The 27,133-nt window shown below is 39.4% G+C and overlaps 1 protein-coding gene across 2 annotated transcripts; it reads right to left on the bottom strand.

Annotated features, from left to right (window-relative positions):
• Positions 1 to 54: 54 nt before the first annotated feature.
• Positions 55 to 22,459, bottom strand: slc25a27 (solute carrier family 25 member 27). 2 transcript variants are annotated; one of them, XR_010016307.1, is made up of 10 exons: positions 21,899 to 22,459; positions 21,070 to 21,249; positions 19,884 to 19,968; positions 18,009 to 18,131; positions 16,825 to 16,937; positions 15,997 to 16,081; positions 14,591 to 14,683; positions 9,793 to 9,895; positions 9,488 to 9,688; positions 55 to 173 (listed from the first exon to the last, which is right to left on the bottom strand). XR_010016307.1 is itself a non-coding variant. In XM_063035079.1 (9 exons), the coding sequence occupies exons 1-9, from the start codon at positions 21,996 to 21,998 to the stop codon at positions 9,617 to 9,619; spliced, it is 954 nt and encodes a 317-aa protein (XP_062891149.1). In that variant the 5' UTR covers positions 21,999 to 22,459; the 3' UTR covers positions 4,692 to 9,616. The 2 variants fall into 2 exon arrangements, 1 of the variants encoding a protein (XP_062891149.1); XM_063035079.1 differs by lacking the exon at positions 55 to 173 and having other exon boundaries at positions 4,692 to 9,688.
• Between the last annotated feature and the right edge of the window lie 4,674 nt (positions 22,460 to 27,133).

Below are 27,133 nucleotides of genomic sequence, written 5' to 3' on the forward strand. Positions count from 1 at the left end.
AATGCGATGGCCACGGTACAGATGGTCCAGTCTATTGTGTAGGAGCATATCTTCCTTTTTGTTTCTCAAGTGAGCATCCACTGTTGGCATTGGAGAGTTCTTTGCTGACTTGCTCATAATTGTACTCTCAGTGGATAGCAGATCTCTTGATTTGCTGAGCTAAAATACTAGTGCTGATGATAAAAGAATAAATGTTAATTATGCATGCTTTGTTTGGGTATAAAAACATTGAAAGCTTCTGGTTAAACTATTTTTACTTTCAATATCTGTCATAGCATTCGTTAATGTGACCATTGACGTTTTCGTAACAGTGACGACTGTAAATGTGCAACACCCTTGTCTCTCAAACCTCCCAAGTTGCTTCTTGATGTTTGATGAAATGCTCCCTTAGTAGCAAAGGGACTCTCATCTCCCCCTTGCAAAAGGCTCTCTTCTCCATCTTTACACCTTGGCTCTGACAAGATCTGAAGCTGACTACATCTATATAGTACTGTCCACAACACATTTCAATTATTTATTTATCCAATTAGATTTATTTTGAAGCTATACCATTTATAATATCCCCTCACTCATTGTATATTATCACCTATAAACAAAACTGCATCATCTCCATTGGACAATGAGTGCATCAAAACACTAATGGACAGTAGCAAATGCAACAAGTGAGAATGAGGTCAGATAAGATTTTTTCTTATTATTTGTGAGATAGTTATTCTTAGCTCTGTGGGTTTAAGGCCCACTCCAAAGCACAAAAAAACTTGGTGCCATCTTTTGGATGAGACATTAAACCAAAGTTGATAGCTGTCAGTGGTGGAAGTACAGGGTGCTATGGCATAGTTTCTAGAAAGGACAGACAAACTAAGGTCAGATCCTGTCCAGTCTATATTCTTTGCTCAGCGGTTAAAGAGTAGATTATTACACTACAGGTTGTTGTGAGCATATTGACTACTGAGCTTCCTGAAAAAGTAACTTCACTTCAGAAGGACAGCTGTCACAGGTTTAAAGTTCAAAGTAAATTCATTATCACAATATGTACAGTATATTTCACAATATACCACATTGAGATTTATCTTCTTGCAGGCAACCACAGTAGAACAACAAAATACAATATAATCAATGAAAAAAATTCCTTACCTGCAAGTTCCCCTCTAAATCATTCCTATCTAGGAATGCAGTGCCATTCCCTTATTGTCACCAAGCCCAAATCTTGAGACTCCCTAGCTAACAGCACTGTCTTCATCAGAAGGACTGCAGTTATTCATAAAGGTAGCTTATCACCACCATCTCATGGTCCAGTTATGGACTGGCAATAAACATCCACTTCCCATAAATGACTAAAAAGCTAAAATGAAAACCAAAGAAGCAGGCAAAGAAACTAATTTTTCCAGATGGGTGTTGAAATGTGTACTTTTCCAGACTGGGGGTGGGCAGGGGGTGGGGGGGGGGAGGTGGAAGTCATTAATTAAAAGAAGCTATGGAAAGGGACAACCTTAATTAGGTCATAAGGGATGATTATATCATTGGACATTGATATTTCCTTTTATTCATCTAATTCAATATCTATTAATCAGAATATTTGTTCTTGCTGTCCAATAAACCATTGTTCTAAACAAGGTTCGCAGAAGAATAGCAACAACATTCAGGTACCTTACAATATGAAAGTTAACTTTCACAACTGAACTACGATGTACCATAGTATCAGAACTAAGTGCCAACTGCTCATATTGAGAATTACATTCTGGAATATTTTCTGACAATATACACTTATAGATACAGTAGATTATACTAAATATAACAAGTTAAATTTTGCAAAAATGCTTACCTCTGACCCGTAACTCTCCTGTGAAGATAATTATTAATGTAACTACCTTCCATATATAACTGAATTTTAGTTTAAATAACTTGTTTCATTTCTGAACTGTGCATTCAATGCACACAACTGGGAACTTTTCTCTACACTAGAGAAGCTTTAAATCCTTGCTGAGCCTATCTGGCAATTCTTATTAACCCTTATATAATCGTGCTCCTGAGCTTCTGGAGCACCAGTAATTCTGAATCAGTTCATGAACAAGAGCACAATGGGAATAAATTGCCATACATTTCCAAACTGATTTATCTTTAGAGTTTGACAAGACTCATTTTGTAAAAACAGTTAAAATTCTTTAAAATGATGTTAAAATATTTATTGATCTCCAAAAGGTAAGCAATGTGTTAATGTTTTTGTTTCAGTTTGTCACTATAGAAATGCTGCATTTAGCATTGCTAAGTTCTAGGATTTAATTCATGCTATGTTTACTCCCAAATTGTTGGTTTCAGGTGTCTCTTTATAATGAAAATGAACAAAGCATATTATGCTATATCTTCTTTGTTCAGCTTCTTATATTTCATCCTTGTTTGTCAACAAGAATGAAATAGCTGAAAAGGTCAAGTGTTCAGCCTCAGCTTATGTACCACCTTGTTGTATCATCAGTGGTCTGCACCACGTGACTAGGCTTGCACTGATAATTATTTGGCTGGTTGATAGGAGGAAATACAAAACCATTTTGTATTAATTACAAATTGTGATAGCGCTTTACAATGTACGAGTTCAAATGGTCAAGTAACTTTCTCTAAATCCACAGTTTCCTGCATTACTAATGGCAATAGCACATATTTCTGGAAAAAAAAGAGTACTTTCAGAATACGATCATACCAGTTTTATTTAACTATATAGGTTCCTTCCTTTTCTGCTGGGTTTCTTGTGTGCTCCCAATGCAATTAATAAAGGTGCTCAATTTCATCTAAAAAGTTCCTTTGACATTTAAAGCTCAAGATTTCCATAAATCAACAAGAATTCTACAATCCGCTCCCCCCCCCCCCCCAAGGGTTCTTAAAATAATTCTATCAGTCTTTTCCCCTACCCATCTGGTAACCTCTTGTTGTGACAGAGCTTGAATTAAGTCAGGATTGAACCCTGGGTCATTGAAACTTGAGGTGGCAGTTCTATTAACTGCACCACCCATGGTCAAGGAAAAAGATTGGGAAAAGTGTTGGGGTGATGTCAAACAAAGCTGTGTCATCAGTCTGTACTAAGCTTGGATCTCTATTAGTTAAGATCACAAAAGACACATGGTGCAGATTAATTTACAGGAGCAGCCAAGTTTGAGACTATAAATGAATTAATTCAAAAACTTTTGTGAGATCAGAGAAATCCATGCGTAGTGGTTGATGCTTCCTCTTTCCAAAGATGAGGTTGTGATTTTATGAGTGAAGATCCTAGAACTTCAGCAGGGATACCATCTGCTTGTGAGACATTATTGTTTTTAAGAAGGCGCGTGGCCTTTTCAACTTTTTACTGTTCAGGACTGGTCATAAGGCCTGAAGCATGTTTTGCCACAGAATGGATTCAGTGGCACTGTACTTCGTTTGAACAGAATGGCTCATTAACAGCATTTTAACAGCATTCCTGTGCACTAAATCAACCTGAGACTAAATTGAAGTCTTAGATTTATATAAATAAAAGATAAAAGACACAAGCCAGGAGTATGAATGGAATACTCTTCACTACCTGGATAGGTACAGCTCCACCACTACTCAAGAATCTGAATACCACAATGGCACAATATGACTGTGGTATCTGCCATCTACAAAATGCTTTAGTGCAAATGTCACCAGCCTTGGCTACTCCCATAGCACCCATCAAATGCAAGATCCAAATAATCAAGACAATCTTACAGGTTTATTATCTTCAAGGATAGGGGATAGTTATATTGGATAGAATTTGTGGATCCAACTAACTATTGACATTGGCTGGATGTTTTGTGGACTTTGGGAGCAAGTGAGTACACAAGGATGTCATGGACCAAGCACCATTCAGAAGAGGAGATCTTAATAGTCTGCTCCAGTCATAACCAGAAGTATTATTTTGCTGTCATTTCTAACTTTATTCACAATAGAAATAGGTTAAAAATAATTTCTGTATTGAGAATGCCACTTCACAAATTAATCATATTCCCTCACTAATTTTCCTGGAACTTATTCTCCACACATTTCCATCCCTTGTACACAAGGGGCAATTTACAGTAGCCTTTTAAAACTTTCCATGTGCATGCATTTGACATGCAAGGAATCCAGAACACGAATGGGCACAGAGTGAACGTGCAAACTCCATATGGACAGTATGGGGAGGAGGGAAGATAGAGGAGTCAAGACTGCAGAAGCTGTGCAGGGTGTGCCACTATGCTGCCAAATATAGTGGAAATATATATTCATGAACCAAGCTTATGTTTTTAAATGAGTTTTAATGAATATCAGTGAATTTTCACCATACATTTGATTTTCCCTTCAGGGGACTTCCAATTGTTCCCAAAAGAGATGACAATTCTCTTTGCTGATTTCTAAATGTTATTTCTGTTCATATCAATTTGGGAATGACAAAATCTTTTCTACCATTTCACAAATGCAGGAATTCTCTTGCCTCATTGCAGAATAGTTGCAAATGAAATTGCCTAACATTTGAAAAGAACTGGCTATACGAGGGGTGATTGATAAGTTCATAGCCTAAGGTAAGAGTCAATTTTAGAAAACCTAGCACACTTATTTTTTCTATATTTACACACTTAGTCCAGCGGTCGTGGATCATACGGGATCCCTTCTTTGTAGAAGTCAGCGTCTTGGACCTCCAGAAAGTGGTCCACAGCAGGGGTGATTGATAAGTTCGTGGCCTGGAGGAGAAACTTCACTCAAGAGTTGAACTGCACGTGCATGTAACGAGAGCTGTATAACTCATCTCCTTCTACCTTAGGCCACAAACTTATCAATCACCTCTGCTGTGGACCACCTGGAGGTCCAAGATGCTCTCGTTACATGCACATTCAGTTCAGCTCTTTGAGTGATAATGCAGAAAGTTTGAAGTTAATAGCTCATCTCCTTCTACCTTAGGGCATGAACTTATCAATCACCCTTGCTGTGGACCACTTCTACAAAGAAGGGATCCGTATGCTCCACGACCGCTGGACTAAGTGTGTACATGTAGGAGGGGACTATGCTGAAAAATGAATGTGCTAGGTTTTCGAAAATTGACTCCTTCCACCTTAGGCCACAAACTTATCAATCACCCCTCATACAATTGAGTTGAACTACTGAAATCAAAACCCCAATGCATAGGATTTGTGTATGAAGGCAACTTAAAAATATATGTTTATTTAATTTGCAACACAGTTGGCTAGATATGGAAAATGAGATTTAAATGCTTGACAAATTTTATCAAGAAGCACCTTACCTGCTGAATATAAAAGCATCTTTTAGTTTTGTGGATACAAAGTGATTCACAATACTGAAGGACAGTCTTCTGAAAAAGCTCTTAACATGGAAAAGCATTTAGTCAAAGACAACCACAACCAGAATCAGGTTTAGTATCACTACATAGGTTGTGAACTTGGTTTGCAGAAGCAGTATAGTGAAAGTATATAAGCTTACGACAAGTTTAAAAAAAAGTGTGAAAGAAGAATAACGAGGTAGTGTACATAGGTTCATGGACTGTTCAGAAATTTGATGGCAGAGGGGAAGAATCTGTTCCTAAATTGTTTGGTGTAGGCCTTCAAGCTCCATTGATGGTAGTAATGAGAGGAAAGCATGTCCTGGATGCTGAGCGTCCTTAACAATAACACCATATTCTTGAGGCACTGCCCTTTGAAGATGTCTTCAATGGTGGGGTGATTATACCCATGATGGATATGGCAGAGTCGACAACCCTCTGCAGCCTCTTGCAATCCTGCACATTGGAGGCACCATACCAGACAGTGATGCAACCAGTCAGAATGCTCTCTACATCTGTGGAAATTTGGAAGCGACTTTGGTGATGTACCAAATCTCTTCAAACTCCTAATCCAGTGGAACTGCTGGCATGCCTTTTTTATGATTGCATCAGTAGGCTGGGCTCAAGATAGATTCTATGAAATGCTGATACCCAGGAAGTTGAAGCTGCTCATCCTTTCCAATGGTGTCTGCTCGGTGAGGGCTGGTTCTCCCAACTTGCCCTTGCTGGTATCCAAAATCAATTCCTTGAACATAGAACATAGAATAGTACAGCACAGTACAGGCCCTTCGGCCCACAATGTTGTGCCAACCCTCAAACCCTGCCTCCCATATAACCCCCCACCTTAAATTCCTCCATATACCTGTCTAGTAGTCTCTTAAACTTCACTAGTGTATCTGCCTCCACCACTGACTCAGGCAGTGCATTCCACGCACCAACCACTCTCTGAGTAAAAAACCTTCCTCTAATATCCCCCTTGAACTTCCCACCCCTTACCTTAAAGCCATGTCCTCTTGTATTAGACCATAAGACAAAGGAGCAGAAGTAGGCCATTCGGCCCATCGAGTCTGCCCTGCCATTTTATCATGAGCTGATCCATTCTCCTATTTAGTCCCACTCTCCCGCCTTCTCACCATAATCTTTGATGCCCTGGCTACTCAGATACCTATCAATCTCTGCCTTAAATACACCCAATGACTTGGCCTCCACTGCTGCCCATGGCAACAAATTCTATAGATTCACCACCCTCTGACTAAAAAAATTTCTTCGCATTTTTGTTCTGAAAGGGCGCCCTTCAATCCTTAAGTCATGCCCTCTCGTACTAGACTCCCCCATCATGGGAAACAACTTTGCCACATCCACTCTGTCCATGCCTTTTAACATTCGAAATGTTTCTAAGAGGTCTTCCCTCATTCTTCTAAACTCCAAGGAATACAGTCCAAGAGCGGACAAACGTTCCTCATATGTTAAAGTATTGAGCAGTGGTGCCCTGGGGAAGAGGCGCTAGCTATCCACTCTATCTATTCCTCTTATTATCTTGTGAACCTCTATCATGTCTCCTCTCATCCTCCTTCTCTCCAAAGAGTAAAGCCCTAGCTCCTTTCATCTCTGATCATAATGCATACTCTCTAAACCAGGCAGTATCCTGGTAAATCTCCTCTGTACCCTTTCCAATGCCTCCACATCCTTCCTATAGTGAGGTGACCAGAACTGGACACTATACTCCAAGTGTGGCCTAACCAGAGTTTTATAGAGCTGCAACATTGATCTTGCTGATGTTGAGTGGGACACTACTCAAGCAGCCAATCTAATTCACTTCTCCATGTTCCTTGTCACTATCTGAGATCCTACCAACAACAGTGGTGTCATTGATGAACTTATAGATCCCATCTGCGCTGTACCTAGCCACACAGTCATGAGTGTAAACAGAGTAGAGCAGTGGGCTAAGTACACATCCTTGAAGTGCACCTGCATTGATTGTCAGGAAGGATAAATACAAATCAATACTACCATAGATCAACGAGGAATTGAACAAGGCAGCTGTCCACTGTCATTGCTGGTTAATAAAATAACCCTTATGTTCAATAAAACAACAAAAAAATTGGAAGACTTGCTCGGCAGAATAAAACACAACAGTCAGTCCACTATATCATACCTGTTCTAGTCTTTGCATTTGATATTGCCAAGTGAATCTCATCCCAAAACATTACATTTACTTTAGAATTCACATCCTTGTTTACATACTTCTATGTCTATGTCTCTGTCATTGCTGGTCTATTTTCTCCCCATCTTCATAATCCAGCCCTATCAACCACTCAGATTATCTGTGTTCCTTAAATTCTCATCCTTATCTCTGAATTTAATCACTTCATCTCTGATGCCAATTTGATTACCAAAACCGTTTCCCTTTAAAATGCTCCCTAAGATCATTTTCTTAGATCAACCTGGTTATTGTCTGCATTTATGTCTTTACATTGTAATTTTTTTGGATAATATTGTGATGAAACATGTAGGACTGTAACAGTCCTTACTACTGTTACAATGGTATTAAATACCACTGCAGAACACCAAGGAATATAGTAACTGATTTGAAGGTAAGACCATCAGGTGGATACCATCTACCAACGTAGCTATTAACTGGAAAAAAAATAGTACCCACGGGAAAGAGAAGAATGATTGAAAGTGGAAGACTATAGGATGCTGTATGATAAGATTATCCTATTAAAATAGTGCAAGTCCCAATACTTGGATTAAACTAAAATAGTGATATGAGGGTGCAATACTGATAAAATATAAAAACAAAACCAACCCTATGATTAACAGAAGGTCAAATGAAAACTACTTATAAAGATTAACATCCATCTACAATACTGTGCACATAAATATAGCTAGGAAGCCTAAAACTTTTGCACAGTACTGTAGTAATTTTATGCATTGCACTGTACTGCTGCCACACAAAAAAAAACAAATATGACATATGTGAGTGATGATAAACCTGATTCTGATATGGGTCTCTATTGTGGATTGAGAGTGAGAAGGGGACAGGGAGAGGGGAATCATGTTTGGGAAGAGGAAAGAGAAGGGAGGGAGCAGGAAGCACCAAAAGAAATTCTGTGATGATCCATCAATTCTGTATGCACTCACACCACCCCCGCCCCGGTGCTCCACCCTCGCTATTCCCAACATCCTTTGTTCCCGCCAGATTTACAAACTTGCTCTCCGCTTCACGATAACAACGAATACAGCACTGTGCAAAAGTCTTAGGCACCCTAGTTATATACATGCACCTAAGACTTTTGCACACTGAATAACCGGAATTGTAAACATCAAAATTAACAGCACGACACAATCCTAAAAACGATGAAGGACAATGTCAGTAAATCTTAAAGAACGTGACGTCAAACCTCACAAAGAACCACCAGTTCATGTTTTTTGAAAATCTAACATAATATTCATTATTAAAAGGAGAAGCACTGACAATTGTTAGGACAATATAGAGATTACAATCAATAGATACACCTGGCTAAGAAACAGGGTAAATACAAGAATCTTAAATCAAAGGTCTGACTGAAGATGAAGTTATTATTCTTTAATTTTCTAACCACCACAAGGAGTAAATGGTCAGAAATCAACAACCAATTGTAATCTTTCTTAAAGACTAACACCAGCTAAATTACCAATTCTTTTGATTTGAAAGTATGTGCTGTACAATTTATCTTGCTTTAGAATATAGATAAATTTGTTTTACTGGACTGTACTAATAAACTGGATAGTAAGGTAAACAAATGTACATGATGATGGTGTTGCCTTTTGATGATCTCCCAACACTTCACTCACCCTCCCTTCTAGATTGTGACAACCGCATTCTGATCCACCAACAAGGTCTTGTCTGTAGACTCAAACAATTTCATTTAGTAGAAAATATTAGAAATATTCAGCAGGTGTTTCCACCTCTTTATAAAAAATGTTCAGATATCCATCATCAATAATACTTTCCCATACTTAATGGAAATACAGTATCTGGAAACACAAACAATATCAATATAAGCTAAAGCCAGATTATTTTTTTAAAAAGTGATCTTTACTTTTCACTTTCTAAAGCTGTACTATATTGAATTTGAGTTGATAAAATTTACACACCTGAGTATCTCCAGAATTTTATGTTTTATGGGGGCCAGAGTTAGTACTAACCGTAATATTTTGATACCCACAATGAGCAAGTGAAAGAGTTTCAATTTTATTTCCATTTTTCTCCCTACACTCCAGCATCACAGTTGTCAAAGAGGAACTTCACAGAAGTTATATTAGATCTAATAGATGTCAAAAGGAACTGAGGCCCGTTAATTTTCTGATCTGTTCGAATGTGAGCCAAAATGTCAATGACCAAGGTGCCTGAAATAGAAATTAAAATCAAATCAACTAAATGAAATCCTTTCCATGCAAACATGTTTTAAAGACAGAAATTTTAGGCATTATATAAAATTTTCAATATTTACCATTCTTGTCCAAGTTGGCAGAAATCCTTTGTACAATGACAACAATCCTTCCCTCTTTATTGTCTGCTTCAGGCAATCATACGTGGACGTATATAGTAAACCCCTAGTAACAAAAACAAAAGGCAAATAAGTAAGTGCAATGAAATTCTCTTGGAGTTAATTAATACAATGAAATCACTTTTAAAACAAGCGTGTGTACAAAGCCGATTAGGTGAATAAAGTATAGATGAATTTAGAAAGAATGTAAACACTCTGTATTTCATCTTAACAATTTTATTTGGCCACACAAAGCAATGGATAATTTGCTAAGCATCAAATGCACTCTGTACCAAGATATACAATTGATAATTTTACCAGCTTTGTGCTGACAAAAATATGTAATCAAATTGTTCTTTTATTGCAAGGTATTTCCAAAGTATGTACAGTGGATTACAGTTAATTGAGCAATTGGTTAATCAGGGCAGCCACTTATCTGGGACAACTCTTATAGAGAACAAAAGCAAATCAGAAACGTTGCTGGGATTCCTTCCATTTATTTGGGACACCATGTCACTTAACTTGGACAGGAGGCTGTTGCCAAACAGTTTCTAACTAGTGTTAGTCACATGCATTTGTTTCGCCATTAGACGCTACACCATGCTTAGAGTGAACAGATTTTAAATAGTATCAGTTGCATGTGTTTGTGTTCAACAAGCTGTGATCTTTGTCACTGATTGTTAGCGAGAAATAAGCAGTATGACAATTCAGAACTATTTTGCTTACTGCAGTTTCAAACATTGAGGCCTGGAAATGCCAGAAACGCCCAGGTGTGAAAAAGTAACAATTTCACCATTTCAACAAGTTAGGCACTACAAAGAATTTGAAGGCACTGACAATAATCTTGAATGTTACCTTTGGTCCCCACCAGACACTTGTCTCTCTCTTGTGGCTCCCAGTAGCTATTTGAATGTGACAACAGCCACACCCCAGTACACTGCTTCGACAGGTGAATTAAACCAGGCGAGGGCAGCCGTCAGGTCTCATACCTCGGTGAGATAGGGACATGTCTGTCCTAGCATGTGTCTAGCGGATTGGGAAAATGAGGTCTACAGTGTGGTCAGGAAGGAAAACTGCAGCTCTGTGGAGAGCAAAGGGCATGACGAGGCACAGAAGTAGTCATGGTCATCTACCACAATCAGGGAAGACCCCAGTTGTGATATCTACTTGTACCACTGGACACGGACTTCTGAAGTTGAGAGAGTGTAACTGCGCCAGTGCAACAGCTTTTCCACTTTAAAAACTCTCCCGCACAGGTTTCCTGTCTTCATGGATATAACAGACAACCCATCAGTAGTATTGGGAGTGTTGTAATTTGTTCTGTATTTAAATGCAAATGGTAGTTTGTCTTTTTTTTAATATACCTTTTTAACTGTTTCCATGAAACTTTAGCTAGTTGGAGCAGCCACTTAATTTAGCCAAAATACCACTTAATTTAGTCCTAATGTGTCCCAATTAAGTGGAATCCACTGTACCTCAATGGAGGTGTTGAGGAATGACTTTAAACCCCATGTTGTCAGCTGCCTGCATTATAAGTAGAACAAACACTTATTAATCTTGGGTATGACCAAGGGGAGGGGAGGGGAGGGGTTGGTAAACATAATCATACCCCTGATTTATCTGAAACCACAATATAGAGAGGCACATTATATCAAGGTTGCATTGTATTTGTTCACTGAAAACAAAAGGATTTGTCTATAATGAACAGGAAAGCAGGTATTTTCATTTTAATTTGATGAACTTGAAAGCAACCTATTTTCCAAAGGGACACAAGACACCACAACCAGGAGGGGAGTGGGAAGGTGGAGACAGAGGCTGGAAGGTGATGAGTGAAATAAGGTAAAAGGGAGGGATGATGAGAAGATGAAATCAGATGGGGGAGGGGATAGGAAGAAGAAACTCAGGTGGACAGGTGTGTGGGTAATGGGTAGATGAACCAGGTTGGGCAGTATGATGAATCTAGGAGTAGGAAGCAGGGGACGAGTGGAAAACGTGAACAAAGGAAGGGAGAACTTAGTTGGGCCGGTAGGAGCGAGAAAGGAACACCGTGTGGGTTACATGAATTTAGAAAATTCAGTTTTCATACCATTGGGCTACAGGCTACCTAAATGAAATATGACGTGTTGTTTATCTTGTTTGAGGTTGGCCTCAGCAAGGCAGTAGAGAAGGACAAGGACAAGCAGGTTGATGTGAGAATAGGAAGGTGAAAAGAAATGGCATGTAACTGGAAGCTCTGAACGCAGCAAAGTTGGAGGAAGGGCACATAAACCACTTGAGGTTTCCTAGAAGAGAACTTTCTACGTGTCTACACAATGGACAACACATAATAGGACTTTATTTAATAATAGTACACACAATTGTGCCTTTACTTAAGAAGGGCAGTAAAGAAAAACCTGGCAATTATAGACCAGAAAGCCTAACATATGTGGTAAGTAAATAACTGAAGGATAGGATAGACACACATTTGAAAAGAAAGGGATTAATTAGGGTAGTCAGCATGGTTTTGTGCATGGGAGATCATGTCTCCTATATATTGATAACTAAGAAGATCAATAAAGGTAGGGTGGCAGGTGTAGTCTGTATGGACTTCAGCAAGGCCTTTGAAAAGTCTGCTCTGATTGAGATTCGGGGAGTGCTGGCTAACTAGATATAGAATTGGCTTGATTGTAAGCAAACGGTGATAGTAGAAGGTTGTTTTTTGACTAGAGGCCCATTCCTAGTGGTATGCCTTGGTTGAGAATGAACAAGGCATGGTTAGTTTGACAATGACATTAAAATAAGTGATAATATGGACAGTGAAGGGTGACAGTAGAGTTACAGTGGGATCCTGATCAGCTGGGTAAGTGGGTCAAGGAATGGTAAATGTAATTTAATTCAGATAAGTGCAAACTGTTGCATTTAGTGAAGTCAAACAAGGGTAGGACTTACACAGGAAGTCACAGGTCCCTGGGAAGAGTTGTACAACAGAGGGATCTGGAAGTACAAGTACATAGATCCCTGAAATTGGCATCAGAGCCATAAAGGGTTGCTTTTGGCACACTGATCTTCATCAGTCAAGGTACTGAGTATAGGAGTTGGGATATTATATTGCAGTGGTACAATAAAATAAAAGGCTGCACATGAAGTACACTGTTCCATTTAGGTCACCCTGCTATAAGAAGCCATTAAGCTGGAAGGAATGGAGATAAGATTCACAATTATGATACTGGCACTGGGTTTTAGGGTTAAGTTACACAGGCTAGGACTTTATTCCTTAGAGTAGTAGAGACTGGAGTACAGTGGTGCTTAAAGTTATGAGGGGCGTAGACAGGATAAAAACACAAAGTCTCTTCCCCAGGGTTGTAGAATCAAGAACGAGAGGGCATAGGTTTATGTGAGAGGGGATAGACTTAAAAGAGACCCAAGGGGTAACTTCTTCATGCAGAGGGTGGTAAATATATGGAAGGAGCTGCTGGAGGAAACAGTAGAAGTGGATGCAAAAACAACATTTAAAAGACTTTAAGACAAGGACATGGCTAGGACAGGTTTAAAAGAATATGGATCAAATGTGAGAAAATTCAATTAGTCTGTGTCTCCCTCTGCGATTAGATCCTGGGCTTCCTACCAGGAATACCACAATCTGTTCAGATTGATGATAACATATCCTCCTCACTGACGATCCACACTGGTGCACTTCAGGGTTGTGTGCGTAGCCCACTGCTCTACTCTCTCTATATCCATGACTGTGTGGCTAGGCATAGCTCAAATACCATCTATAAATTTGCTGATGATACAACCATTGTTGGTAGAATCTCAGATGGTGATGAGAGGCGTACAGGAGCGAGATATGCCAACTAGTGGAGTGGTGTCGCAGCAACAACCTGGCACTCTACATCAGTAAGACAAAAGACCTGATTGTGAACTTCAGGAAGGGTAAGATGAAGGAACACATAACAGTTCTCAGAGGGACCAGAAGTGAAGAGAGTGAGCAGTTTCAAGTTCCTAGGTGTCAAGATCTCTGAGGATCTAACTTGGTCCCAACATATCGATGCAGTTATAAAGAAGGCAAGGCAGCAACTATACTTCATTAGGAGTTTGAAGAGATTTGGCATGTCAACAAATACACTCAAAAACTTCTATAGATGTACAGTGGACAGCATTCTAACAGACTGTATCACTGTATGGTATGGGAGAGCTACTGCACAGGACCGAAAGAAGCTGCAGAGGGTTCAAAAATTTAGTTGGCTCCATCTTGTGTACTAGCCTACAAAGTACTCAGGACATCTTCAACGAGCAGTGTCTCAGAAAGGCAGCATCCACTATTAAGGATCTCCAGCACCCAGGGCATGCCCTTTTCTCACTGTTACCATCAGGTAGGAGGTACAGAAGCCTGAAGGCACACACTCAGTAATTCAGGAACAGCTTCTTCCCCACTGCCATCTGATTCCTAAATGGCCATTGAACCCTTGAACACTATCTCACTTTTAAAATATATATAATTTCTGTTATTTGCATGATTTTTAATCTATTCAATATATGTATACAATAATTGATTTACTTATTCTTATTATTTTATTTTTTCTTCTCTATTATGTATTGCATTGAACTACTGCTGCTAAGTTAACAAATTTCACCACTCATGCTGGTGATAATAAACCTGATTCTGATTCCTTAAAGATTATTTCCCATAAACAAGCATTTTAAACACTCCAAATATGATTACTTTCTATCTCCAGTAGAAATATGTTTGCATCTGAACAGAAATTAAATTTACCATACCAACCTTCCTTGTCTGTCTCTTGTCTGATTCATGATTCTGGTTTTAATGACATCTGCAGGGGTTCCCATGGTAGCAGCAACTAGTCCTGCACAAATGCTGAATAGAAGAATTCTGTAATATATTTGCTACAAATTTTAATTTAGAAGGACTGTAACACTGTGCCGTTTTCCATTTGTCTTATGTTGCTTTGAAATTACCAGTTAATGTTTAGTGCAGGAAGGGAAATGGCACTGAATGACTTAATACTACCAAAAGAGAAATATATATGTACTAAGGAAAAATACAGTCTTTGTGACAATAACTGACAGAAGAATCAAGACTGAATCAAATGTGGAAGAGCTGTGATTATCAGTTAAGATTAAATGATTATTATTTTAAAAGTGCCCATTTTAGATAACTTTTTAGATAATCAACACGCAGCTTGAATGATGAGCAACCCAGATTGCTAGCTGAACATGGCATAAAGAGGAATAAAAGTATCAACATACAAGCATACATATGAACTAGGAGCAGCAGTGGACAATTTTGACCTGGGCCTGCTCAGTTATTTAAAAATTACATAGCTGATTTGAATGCAATGTCAACTCAGCATTTCTATATATCTGTGGTAACTTTTCCAGATGTGGTTTCAGTGCTCTATGCAAATTATGCCCAGTTCCCACCACATCTCAAAGCTCTACAATATTTTATAATTTAAAAAAACATTTCCTACCAAAACAAACAATTTCACATTTTCCCACATTACACTCCTTTTGCTGGGTTGTTGCCTAACCTTAACTTATCTTTGTGATCTCAAGGCCTCTTCATAATTTACTTTTTTTTTACCTATCAGCAAATTTAGCAACAGTACTTTGGTACCTTCGTTCAAGGCATTTATATAAATTGTAAGAAGTTAAACTCCACAGAAGCTAAAAGGCAATCTAATGAGAGCATCAAAAGAAACTGCTCAAACATCAGGGTTTCTGTAACATACAACTTTTCCCCTTAGTTTTCAACCATAAATAAGCAGCAGCCATAAATAAGGAAATATCTACTTATAAAGAAGATACACAGTATAGAAGATCTTCGTTCAAAATGTTAGAAAAAAAACTTATACAGTAAAACTATAAATTTGGCACATGAAAATTTGAAGATGCTATTACGGCATAGTTTCTAGACTATTGGAACACAACACACTTTTACATTATTTTTCTCAAAAAGACATTCGAGTAGCACAATAAAATTTCCAGTGAACCCCAGTAAACTTAAAGTGAGCAAAGGAACAGGGCACTGGTGAGTCAAAGAGTGGAGGAATCAGCACTGAATTAGATGCTGAACCATCAGTATTTCCGATGAATGGGATAGTAGATTATTGGAGTTTTATTGGTTAGTATAACAGTTTAAAGGTGGTTAATTAGGATAGTCAGTACCTTGATAAAGCGTGGCATAAGCTACCATCCTTCAGAGCTGTGTTTCGTAATAAGAAGTGTTTCACTGTGTCGTAGGTCGTTAGATCTGAAAATAAAGTCACAGAAAAAAAAAATCAAATGAAAATGAATTTATATGGTAAAGACTTATCTAAAACTATGAAGGTGCTTCACTTTTTAAAGGCACCAATTTGATGAAATTGAATCTATGAAATCATGGCATCAAAGGTTACGGGGAGAAGGCTGGGAACTGGGGTTGAGGAGGGGATAGAAAAAAGGATCAGCCATGATTGAATGCCGGAGCAGACTCGATGAGCCAGATGGCCTACTTCTGCTCCTATGTCTTATGGTCTTATAGTCTAAATCAATTTGATCAGCATCTAAGTACTGGCAGCAATTTTAAAAACAGTATAATTAATACTTTACTTATGTGTTACACTAAATACAGTGTAAGGTTTTAATCTACCATCTGGTACCTCTTTGGACTGTGGGAGGAAACCAGAGCACCCGGAGAATATACAAACTCCGTACAGGCAGAGCGGGAACTGAACCCGGGTCACCTCTTCTGTAAAGCATTGTGCTAACCACTATGCTACCATGCTGCCTCACATCACAGTAGAACAAAGAAATACAGTAGAATGAATGAAAAACTACACACAAAAACTTGTTTACATTACATTTTAATTAAAACTCAGTAGATTTCTGGGTTAACCTCAGCACATTCCATCTGTGCTCCTACTAACTATCAATGTCATGTTCGACAAAAGTCTTTAAGCATTATGACAATTATTTTGTTAACATATTTTGGCAAACATGGATTTTTCAGATTACCTCCCAGGCTGACTAAGGCGGCTCTCTGCACATTTGGTATCCAACCTGCCCACAATCCTCGAATTCCACCTTCGGACAAAATTTTGACAAAAGCGTGGTAAACTCCATGGATTCTAGAAACAAGATTATACATTACAAAGGTCTTCAAAGTGAAACCGCAGGAAAGAAATAAAATCAAATCTATGACCATTCATTAAAGTACATCAAATGGAATTTCCCTGGTGCCCCACCATTTTTCACTTCACAAATACTGGTTCTAGTGCCCATCTTTCACGGTATTGTTGTGATTCTTGTGGTGAAGGTTACTGATAGGGTTCAGGAATTTATATCAGCAACAATGAAGGAATCCTTACTTATTTCCCAATGAGGCTGGTGTGTGACTCGTAAGAAACCCACCGCTGCCCGTAAGGAGTCTGTACATTCTCCCCACAATGGCGTGGGTTTCCTCCGGGATTCCTGGTTCCCTCCCGCGGTTCAAACGTGTACCAGTTGGTAGGGTAATTGTTCATTGTGAACTGTCCCATGACTAGATTAGGATTAAATCGGTGCACTGCTGGGTGGCATGCTCAAAGGTCCTATTCCGTGTAGTATCTCAATAAGTAAATAAAAGTAAGTTTAAAAAAGAAACGTGCAGGTAGAGGAGTTCCAATTCGTCCATTGCCCTTACCCTTCCACACTGAAGTTGTATGACTATGGTGATTTCAAAGAAGGACGACAGGTTACTGTGGAGCATTTTTTAGCTGCAGAAACTGCACTGGTGGCGGACAGAGTGAATTCAATGTTTTATGTTATTTTAAGGACATCACTCCCAGTTCCAGTTTGACTTTCCACTTCAGCAGCTTCAGTTTTCCAAACATCCTGAAACTAAAGATACTTCAGCTAAATACTTCCATCTAGGGTCTTTTGCATGATCTGTCATCTAGAAGAACGTAAGTGCTGACAGTATTCGCATTATCAATGACAAAGGTCTCTTAGGCTCATTTGTAGATACTAGGGATATTTGAATTTTCCAGATTCAAAATGATAAGATTTTTTTATTCGAAAGATTATGAAAATATATATCGATTCAAGGCAGCATTATATAAATGAACAGCATAGTAGCCTCAAAGGATTGACTCCTCTTGTTCCTGAAACGCAAGGCATTTATTAAGTTCACAAAAATATATGACAAAAATATTTCTCACCTTGGAGGCTTTCCTTCAAGACGCCTTCTCCCTTCCATCTGCATCTGAACTTTCACCAGATCTGTTGGGCTGGCAAAAAATTGTCCAATGGCACCAGATATCATTCCTCCCAGTACAGCTTTCCTGTCCAAAGGTAGATACAAGTAAAACACACAATTGGATTTTAATCTTTCATTGTTTATCCATGTATATTCTTTCCACGGGATTCTTGCCTCTTCATCTTTTCATCAAAATGTGTAAAACTGTCTCAGAATCACAATGCCAGGACCAAATTATCCAAAACTTACTTTATTTGAATATGTTACCTTGATCATTTATTTTAAACCTTTCTTTGCTTCCCATCAGTTTCTCCCACCCTGTATGCATTATTTTTATTTAACAGGCTGTATTTTTTCATTTCTGACATTACAACTAAATACCGAAATGTTGACTTAACAGAGTAGCAGATTTGAAATCTCAGTCTGTTACAAATGTTACTAGCTTTTGGCTTGATTCTGCTGGCAAGGTGTCTAATGCTATATCACACCTATTACTTTGACATATATTAAGATTTATTTTATTTCTTACATCCTGCTGACAACATGAGGGAGTAAAAATCTTTTATGTTGCGTCTCTATCTCAATGTACAAGCAATAGGAAGAGGAATGTGAGAGGATATTACCCAAATGTGAGAGGATATTACCCAAGATTGTATACATAATTGTTTTGTATACATGTATGTTACGGGCAGGTTCACAATCAGATCAACGTACAGTCAGATATGCAATCAGATCAATGCGTATTGATGAATCTGATGGCCTAGTGAAAGAAACTATCCCAGAGCCTGTTGGTCCTGGCCTTAAAACTGTGGTATTGTTTGCCAGATGGAAGCAGCTGAAACAGTTTGTGGTTAGGGTGGCTGGAGTCCCTGATGATCCTCTGAGCCTTTTTTTACGCACCTGCTGCTGTAAGTGTCCTGAATAGAGGGAATTTCACTCCCACAGATGTGCTGGGCTGTACGCACCACATATTATCGATGAGAGATGATAAGGTAGCAATGAAGAAAACACAGTGCCTAAAACATTATTGAAAAGGGCAACTAAATGATTAAATAATCAGATTGCAGAGTTGTGAAATTAACAGTGTATGAATTGAGAAGTGTACATTAGATATGGTGAATTCAATGTCAAATCAACTGCGCAAAGAAATAAATCCCAAATTAACAGTAAAGAAAACAGAAGTTATTTTTGCTTTAATGTTGTGCATTTTAAATTTGTAATTATTCATCTTCAAAGGAATAAGATAGAGTATTTGTAATATTTAACTTTCAGTATGTCAGAATAACTGCCAGTGATTAGATGTGAGTGGATGTCATATTGTATCTGCATTGATTACAAGCAGTACACTATTTTGACAGCAAATTTCATACTCTTTATTAAATTATCTACCTGCAATAATCAGAATTTCTTTTGAAAATGCAGCATTTTTAATTAATCTAATGATTTTTATATCCTGTGTAGTCTTCCACACTCAGCAACTCTGATCTAACAAACTTCCCCTAAGGATTCAAACTAGGGCCAAAAGGACAATGAACCCAACTCAAAATATCAAAACCATAGTGTTGTGTACATGACTGCAATGTGCCACAGCAGAAGGAAAGCAGCTAGAAACTAATTACAAGGTCATTGGTATTCATTGTGGGAAATGTGTCTAAACTTCTGGCTACTGGCCAAAATAAAAATAATAAATCCTTTTCCTTCATCTTTCTATTTTTGACATTTGTGTAAAGGATACTACAAAAGACCTTTATGTTAACTACAAAAGACCTTTATGTTAACCAAGAAAAAAAGTGAATCAAGTTGATACTCTTATTTCACAGTTGTCCTTCACATTTACCACAAAGGGAAGTAGCCATCATCATTCTTCTTCAGTAGTGAATCACGAAGCTGTTCGTATGCAACCATCCGTACACCTGAATACACTGGTACACAAAACAGGGAAATGAAAGGATATTAGTGAGAATAAAGGTCCTGTTCAGAATGCAAACACAATAAGTGGGTATTATACTAATTTTTCTTTTTGCTTTCTGCACATCGTACTTTTACCAAAGAGGGCATAAAATGGTGACAGGATGGTGATGAGTCTTTATTAATTTTCAACTAGTTTATGAATCACAAAACATTGCTTTCTTCATCTATCTTAACATATGTGTTATGTTGATATAGACAACTGCCACTTGCACCATCTGTCATCACAGCATCCAATCTCTGGATCAACTGTGGGAGAAGTTGTTAACATAGTGATTACACAGCTAGTAGAGCACTGTATCACAACTCTAGAAACCCACGTTCAGTCCTCATCACTGGTACAGTCTGTATGCAGTTTGTATGTTCCCCCTGTAACCATGTGCATTTCCTCCCACGCGCCAAAACTGTGCAGGTTGGCAGATTATTTGGCTTTCATAAATCCTCTGCGTTAGACAGTTACGTGGTAGAATCTGGGTGGTGGGGAAAATAATCAATAGAAAGTATGGAGAATAAAATGGGTTAGGGTTGAATTAGTGTAATAAAAATAAGTGCATGATTGAGAGAATTCAGTGGGCCAAAGGGCCTATTTCAATGCAGAATCCTTCCCCAACTCTATGACATCCCATAATCTATCTTGTTACTTTTGATGTCATAGGTCAAATTTTAATTCACATTGCTTAATGTAACTTTTAACTATTCATAGATCCTTTATATTTAAGCTTACATAAACCACCTAATGAATATATAAAATGTATAATACAAAATATATTTCATTTATTTATATTTTATTCATAAAATAAAATATATAAATTTCTTGCATTTAAGCTGCTATCTTTACAGAAAATAGGCCTTTATGAAATAAACTTAATATCATGCACTTCTGCAATGAGGCAGCAAATTATGTCACAGAATGAACATAGCACTCAACATTTCTAACCATTATGTGTAATCCAAGAGAAACTTGTATGTCAAGAAAATGGGCACAGGAATGGTACAGCATTGAATTAAAACCTTGATTACTTAAAACACTAGAAGATTTTTCAAAAGGCAATCACCTATATGTCTGTAGATGGCAGGAGTGACACCTTGCCACAGCTTAAACAGGCCCTCCTCTTTAACTATTCCAATTGCTGTCTGTATCATTCCCCTGTAAGGCTTCGATGTTTTATGCAATTGATCAGCGGCTTCTCCTTGAATTTGAAGTCTTGTTTTAGTCAAATCAAGTGGAAACGTTACTAAAACAAAAAAGGTTAATTAAAATAATAACAAACAAATATAACGTAGAATTAAAAAAAATTCTACAAACTATAATCCTGGATCTGTACAGTTCACATATGTGTTATCAAATATTCTGGTACCTGCTTTACAGTCATAAGCAACCATTCATAACATACCTACATATTTATGCAAGTCACTCCCAGTGTTTCTATACTGACAAACTTACAATTGAATCTTATATCAAAGTCACCATTTAACAAAAATCAAACACTGCCTTCTTTAGTACTCCAATACCTCTCAAGTGTTCAGGACTTTGTTTTAAACCAAGTAGCCTATGATTATTCACTTTAATTCTAAAACTTTAATTTCCTAATCTTCAAAATATACAACTCACAAGATGTGTGTTGGGTTTCTTCACAGTGGCCTTTCCTTACAGTTTTCAATAAATTTGATCAGATGTGTGTATTTGTTCTCTTACTAAACTTGTCCAACAACTTTTGACCATAACATTGAATCACTCCTCCCCTTCAGGAGCGACGGGATGCGGTCTATTTTAGTCGCAATTAATCGACTAGTTGGATAGTTAATAAAAATACAACAGATCTAAATGCAAACGGAAAACTTTTGAACCTTGGCAACGACACACAAAAGGTCAAAATGTACCACCTGTTTCTGCCACGGCGGCGGCGCAGGCCGTCAGCACAAACTTAGCAGGTAGGGCATTCCCGGCCCAGGCTGGCTCTTGCCCACCGCCCTGCCGGCTCATCACACTGAGGCAGCCCGGAGTGCACACTCCGATGGATTAAACATTTAAGATAAACCGAAAATTAGTGCTGTACATGTATTTTCTGACGCAAAGTAAAAAATGGTTACACGCCGTGCCCGAACAAGAAGGCGTTAGGAGAGTGTACCGAAACCGCGGTACACGAGTACAGCAGCCACCGGTCACACTGACAGCCGTGAGGAACAAGGAGCAAGATCGAGCCGTGAGGGACCAGGCCGCAGTTTCGGGCTGGACCGGGAGGGTGACGGAGCCGCCGACCGCAGAAAAACAGCCTGCTTTGCGGGTCAACTCTCTCCATGCAAACGGGAAGGGGGATGTCCGTTCCGTGTGCGCCTGCTCGCACCAGCAATGGGCTGCGAACATTAACCGCTCTGAACGAGGGCCAATTCACTGTGTTAAAACATTTAGATGACGATCGAGAACAGAAAACAACAAATAAATGAAGTCTCATATTAAAGTGTTTTAGGTGTATGCATTTTAATTTCCTTTTAAAAGCTTTAATAATTTTGCACTGTGTTTATATGTCAGACATTTAACGTGTTAACAGGGGTCGCAGCGAGGGTGACATGATGAGACCATAAGATATAGGAGCAAGATTAGGCCATTTGGCCCATCGCGTCTGCTCTGCCATTTCATCATGGCTGATCCAATTTTCTTCTCAACCCTAATCTCCTGCCTTCTCCCTGTATCCCTTTATGCCCTGATCAATCAAGAATCCATTAACCTCTGCCTTAAATTAACCCAGTGACTTGACCTCCGCAGCTGCCTGTGGCAAATAATTCCACAGATTCACCACTCTCTGCTAAAGAAATTCCTCCTCATCTCTGCTCTAAAAGGACACCCTTCCACTCTGAGGCTGTATCCTCTCACCTGAAGGCTGATTTATACTTGTGCGTCAAATGTACGGCGTAGCCACAAACCCTACACTGTAACTACGCGGATCCCTACGCTGTAGCCTAACGTGCACCTCTCCCAAAATGTAACTATGCATCGCGGCAATGCAGACCAAAACAACTGTAATTGGTCCACTTGGTAGCATCGTATTTCCTCCTACGCTGCAATAGCTTCCCATTGGCCGACTGAAGGGCAGGGAAGGAACTCTGGCTGCAATGCTTTCCATAAAGCTTTGCAGGCCTCCGAAATTATGGAGGACCCTGTGCTTGACACCAGTTTGTAGCTCGCTGCTACAGCCTGTCGACTTCCACCTGAAGCTAAAACTTGAATGGTGATTGCCAGTCTCAGAGTATACTGTGCGTTCACTGATGCGAAATAAATGGTTGGAGACGATGAACCAAATGGTCAAATCTACCTACCGACATAAGAAAATATTTGAAATGCATTTCCTCGTCCATGTCTCTCAGTGGCCGGACAAGCACAGAAAATTCACCCTCCTTCAGTTTCTTCGTGTTGAGTTTCAACACGAAGAAACTCAACACAGTGGCATAGAAACCCCACCGCCAACTAGCGTTTTGGCGGTGAATTGCAGAGCGACGCAGACACACCAACACACAAATATAAATGCTCACAACGGCGTAGCCCACTTGCGTAGGCTGCGGCATACTAGTACACACAAGTATAAATCAGCCTTTAGACTCTCCCACCATAGGAAACATCCTCTCCCCATCCACTCTATCAAGGCCTTTCAACATTCTTCTGAATTCTAGTGAATACAGGCCCAGACCCATCAAATGCTCTTCATACGTCAAGAGATTCAATCCTGGAATAATTTTCATGAAACTATTGAGTCCTCTCCAGTTTCAGCACATCCTTTCTAAGATAAGGGTCCCAAATCTGCTCACAATACTTCTAGTGAGGCCTCACCAGTGCTTTATACAATCAACATTACAATCTTTATTTTATATTCTAGTCCTCTTGAAATGAATGCTAATATTGCATTTGTCTTCCTCACCACAGACTCAGCCTGCAAGTTAACCTTTAGGGAATCCTGCACAAGGACTCCCAAGTTCCTTTGCACCTCCGTTTTTTTTGTGTTTTATCCCCATTTAGAAAATAGTCAACCCTTTCATTTCTTCAACCTAAGTACATGACCATACACTTCCCAACACTGTATTCCATCTGCCATTTCATAGAAACATAGAAAATAGGTGCAGGAGTAGGCCATTCGGCCCTTCGAGCCTGCACCGCCATTTATTATGATCATGGCTGATCATCCAACTCAGAACCCCTCCCCAGCCCTTCCTCCATACCCGCTGACCCCTGTAGCCACAAGGGCCATATCTAACTCCCTCTTAAACATAGCCAATGAACTGGCCTCAACAGTTTGCTGTGGCAGAGAATTCCACAGATTCACCACTCTCTGTGTGAAGAAGTTTTTCCTAATCTCGGTCCTAAAAGGCTTCCCCTCTATCCTCAAACTGTGACCCCTCGTTCTGGACTTCCCCAACATCGGGAACAATCTTCCTGCATCTAGCCTGTCCAATCCCTTTAGGATCTTATACGTTTCAATCAGATCCCCCCTCAATCTTCTAAATTCAAACGAGTACAAGCCCAGTTCATCCAGTCTTTCTTCATATGAAAGTCCTGCCATCCCAGGAATCAATCTGGTGAACCTTCTTTGTACTCCCTCTATGGCAAAGATGTCTTTCCTCAGATTAGGAGACCAAAACTGCACACAATACTCCAGGTGTGGTCTCACCAAGGCCTTGTACAACTGCAGTAGTACCTCCCTGCTCTTGTACTCGAATCCTCTCGCTATAAATGCCAGCATACCATTCGCCTTTTTCACCGCCTGCTGTACCTGCATGCCCACTTTCAATGACTGGTGTATAATGACACCCAGGTCTCGTTGCACCTCCCCTTTTCCTAATCGGCCACCATTCAGATAATAATCTGTTTTCCTATTTTTGCCACCAAAGTGGATAACTTCACATTTATCCACATTAAATTGCATCTGCCATGAGTTTGCCCACTCACCCAACCTATCCAAGTCACCTTGCATCCTCTTAGCATCCTCCTCACTGCTAACACTGCCACCCAGCTTCGTGTCATCCACAAACTTGGAGATGCTGCATTTAATTCCCTCATCCAAGTCATTAATATATATTGTAAACAACTGGGGTCCCAGCACTGAGCCTTGCGGTACCCCACTAGTCACCGCCTGCCATTCTGAAAAGGTCCCGTTTATTCCCACTCTTTGCTTTCTGTCTGCTAACCAGTTCTCCACCCACACCAATACCTTACCCCCAATACCGTGTGCTTTAAGTTTGCACACTAATCTCCTGTGTGGGACCTTGTCAAAAGCCTTTTGAAAATCCAAATATACCAGATCCACTGGTTCTCCCCTATCCACTCTACTAGTTACATCCTCAAAAAATTCTATGAGATTCGTCAGACATGATTTTCCTTTCACAAATCCATGCTGACTTTGTCCGATCATTTCACCGCTTTCCAAATGTGCTGTTATCACATCCTTGATAACTGACTCCAGCAGTTTCCCCACTACCGACGTTAGGCTAACCGGTCTATAATTCCCCGGTTTCTCTCTCCCTCCTTTTTTAAAAAGCGGGGTTACATTAGCCACCCTCTAATCCTCAGGAACTAGTCCAGAATCTAACGAGTTTTGAAAAATTATCAATAATGCATCCACTATTTCTTGGGCTACTTCCTTAAGCACTCTAGGATGCAGACCATCTAGCCCTGGGGATTTATCTGCCTTCAATCCCTTCAATTTACCTAACACCACTTCCCTACTAACATGTATTTCACTCAGTTCCTCCATCTCACTGGACACTCTGTCCCTTACTATTTCTGGAAGATTATTTATGTCCTCCTTAGTGAAGACAGAACCAAAGTAATTATTCAATTGGTCTGCCATGTCCTTGCTCCCCATAATCAATTCACCTGTTTCTGTCTGCAGGGGACCTACATTTGTCTTTACCAGTCTTTTACTTTTTACATATCTATAAAAGCTTTTACAGTCCGTTTTTATGTTCCCCGCCAGTTTTCTCTCATAATCTTTTTCCCCCTTCCTAATTAAGCCCTTTGTCCTCCTCTGCTGAACTCTGAATTTCTCCCAGTCCTCGGGTGAGCCACTTTCTCTGGCTAATTTGTATGCTACTTCTTTGGAATTGATACTATCCCTAATTTCTCTTGTCAGCCACGGGTGCACTACCTTCCTTGATTTATTCTTTTGCCAAACTGGGATGAACAATTGTTGTAGTTCATCCATGCAACCTTTAAATGCTTGCCATTGCATATCCACCGTCAATCCTTTAAGTGTCATTTGCCAGTCTATCTTAGCTAATTCACGTCTCATACCTTCAAAGTTACCCCTCTTTAAGTTCAGAACCTTTGTTTCTGAATTAACTATGTCACTCTCCATATTAATGAAGAATTCCACCATATTATGGTCACTCTTACCCAAGGGGCCTCTCACGACAAGATCGCTAATTAACCCTTCCTCATTGCTCAAAACCCAGTCCAGAATAGCCTGCTCTCTAGTTGGTTCCTCGACATGTTGGTTCAAAAAAACCATCCCGCATACATTCCAAGAAATCCTCTTCCTCAGCACCTTTACCAATTTGGTTCACCCAGTCTACATGTAGATTGAAGTCACCCATTATAACTGCTGTTCCTTTATTGCACACATTTCTAATTTCCTGTTTAATACCATCTCCGACCTCACTACTACTGTTAGGTGGCCTGTACACAACTCCCACCAGCGTCTTCTGCCCCTTAGTGTTACGCAGCTCTACCCATATCGATTCCACATCTTCTCAGCTTATGTCCTTCCTTTCTATTGCGTTAATCTCTTCTTTAACCAGCTTTCTTTGCCCATTCTCCCAATCTGTCTAAGTCCTTCCTGAAAACTACCTGCCCCTCCATCTATCTTCATATTGTCTAGAAACTTTGAAACAAAGCCATCAATTCCATCATTGACATATAATGTAAAAAGAATTGGTCCCAACACAGAACCCTGAGGAACACCACGAGTCACTGGCAGCCAGCTAGAAAAGGATCCCTTTCTTCCCACTCTTTGCCTCCTGCCAATCAGTCACTGCTTTATCCATGCTGGAATCTTTCTTGTAATAGCATGGGCTCAGAGCTTGTTATGCAGCCTCATGTGTGGCACCTTGTCAAAGACCTGAAAATCCAAG

Source organism: Mobula hypostoma, chromosome 2 (assembly GCF_963921235.1).
Source record: "Mobula hypostoma chromosome 2, sMobHyp1.1, whole genome shotgun sequence".
NCBI lineage: Eukaryota > Metazoa > Chordata > Chondrichthyes > Myliobatiformes > Myliobatidae > Mobula > Mobula hypostoma.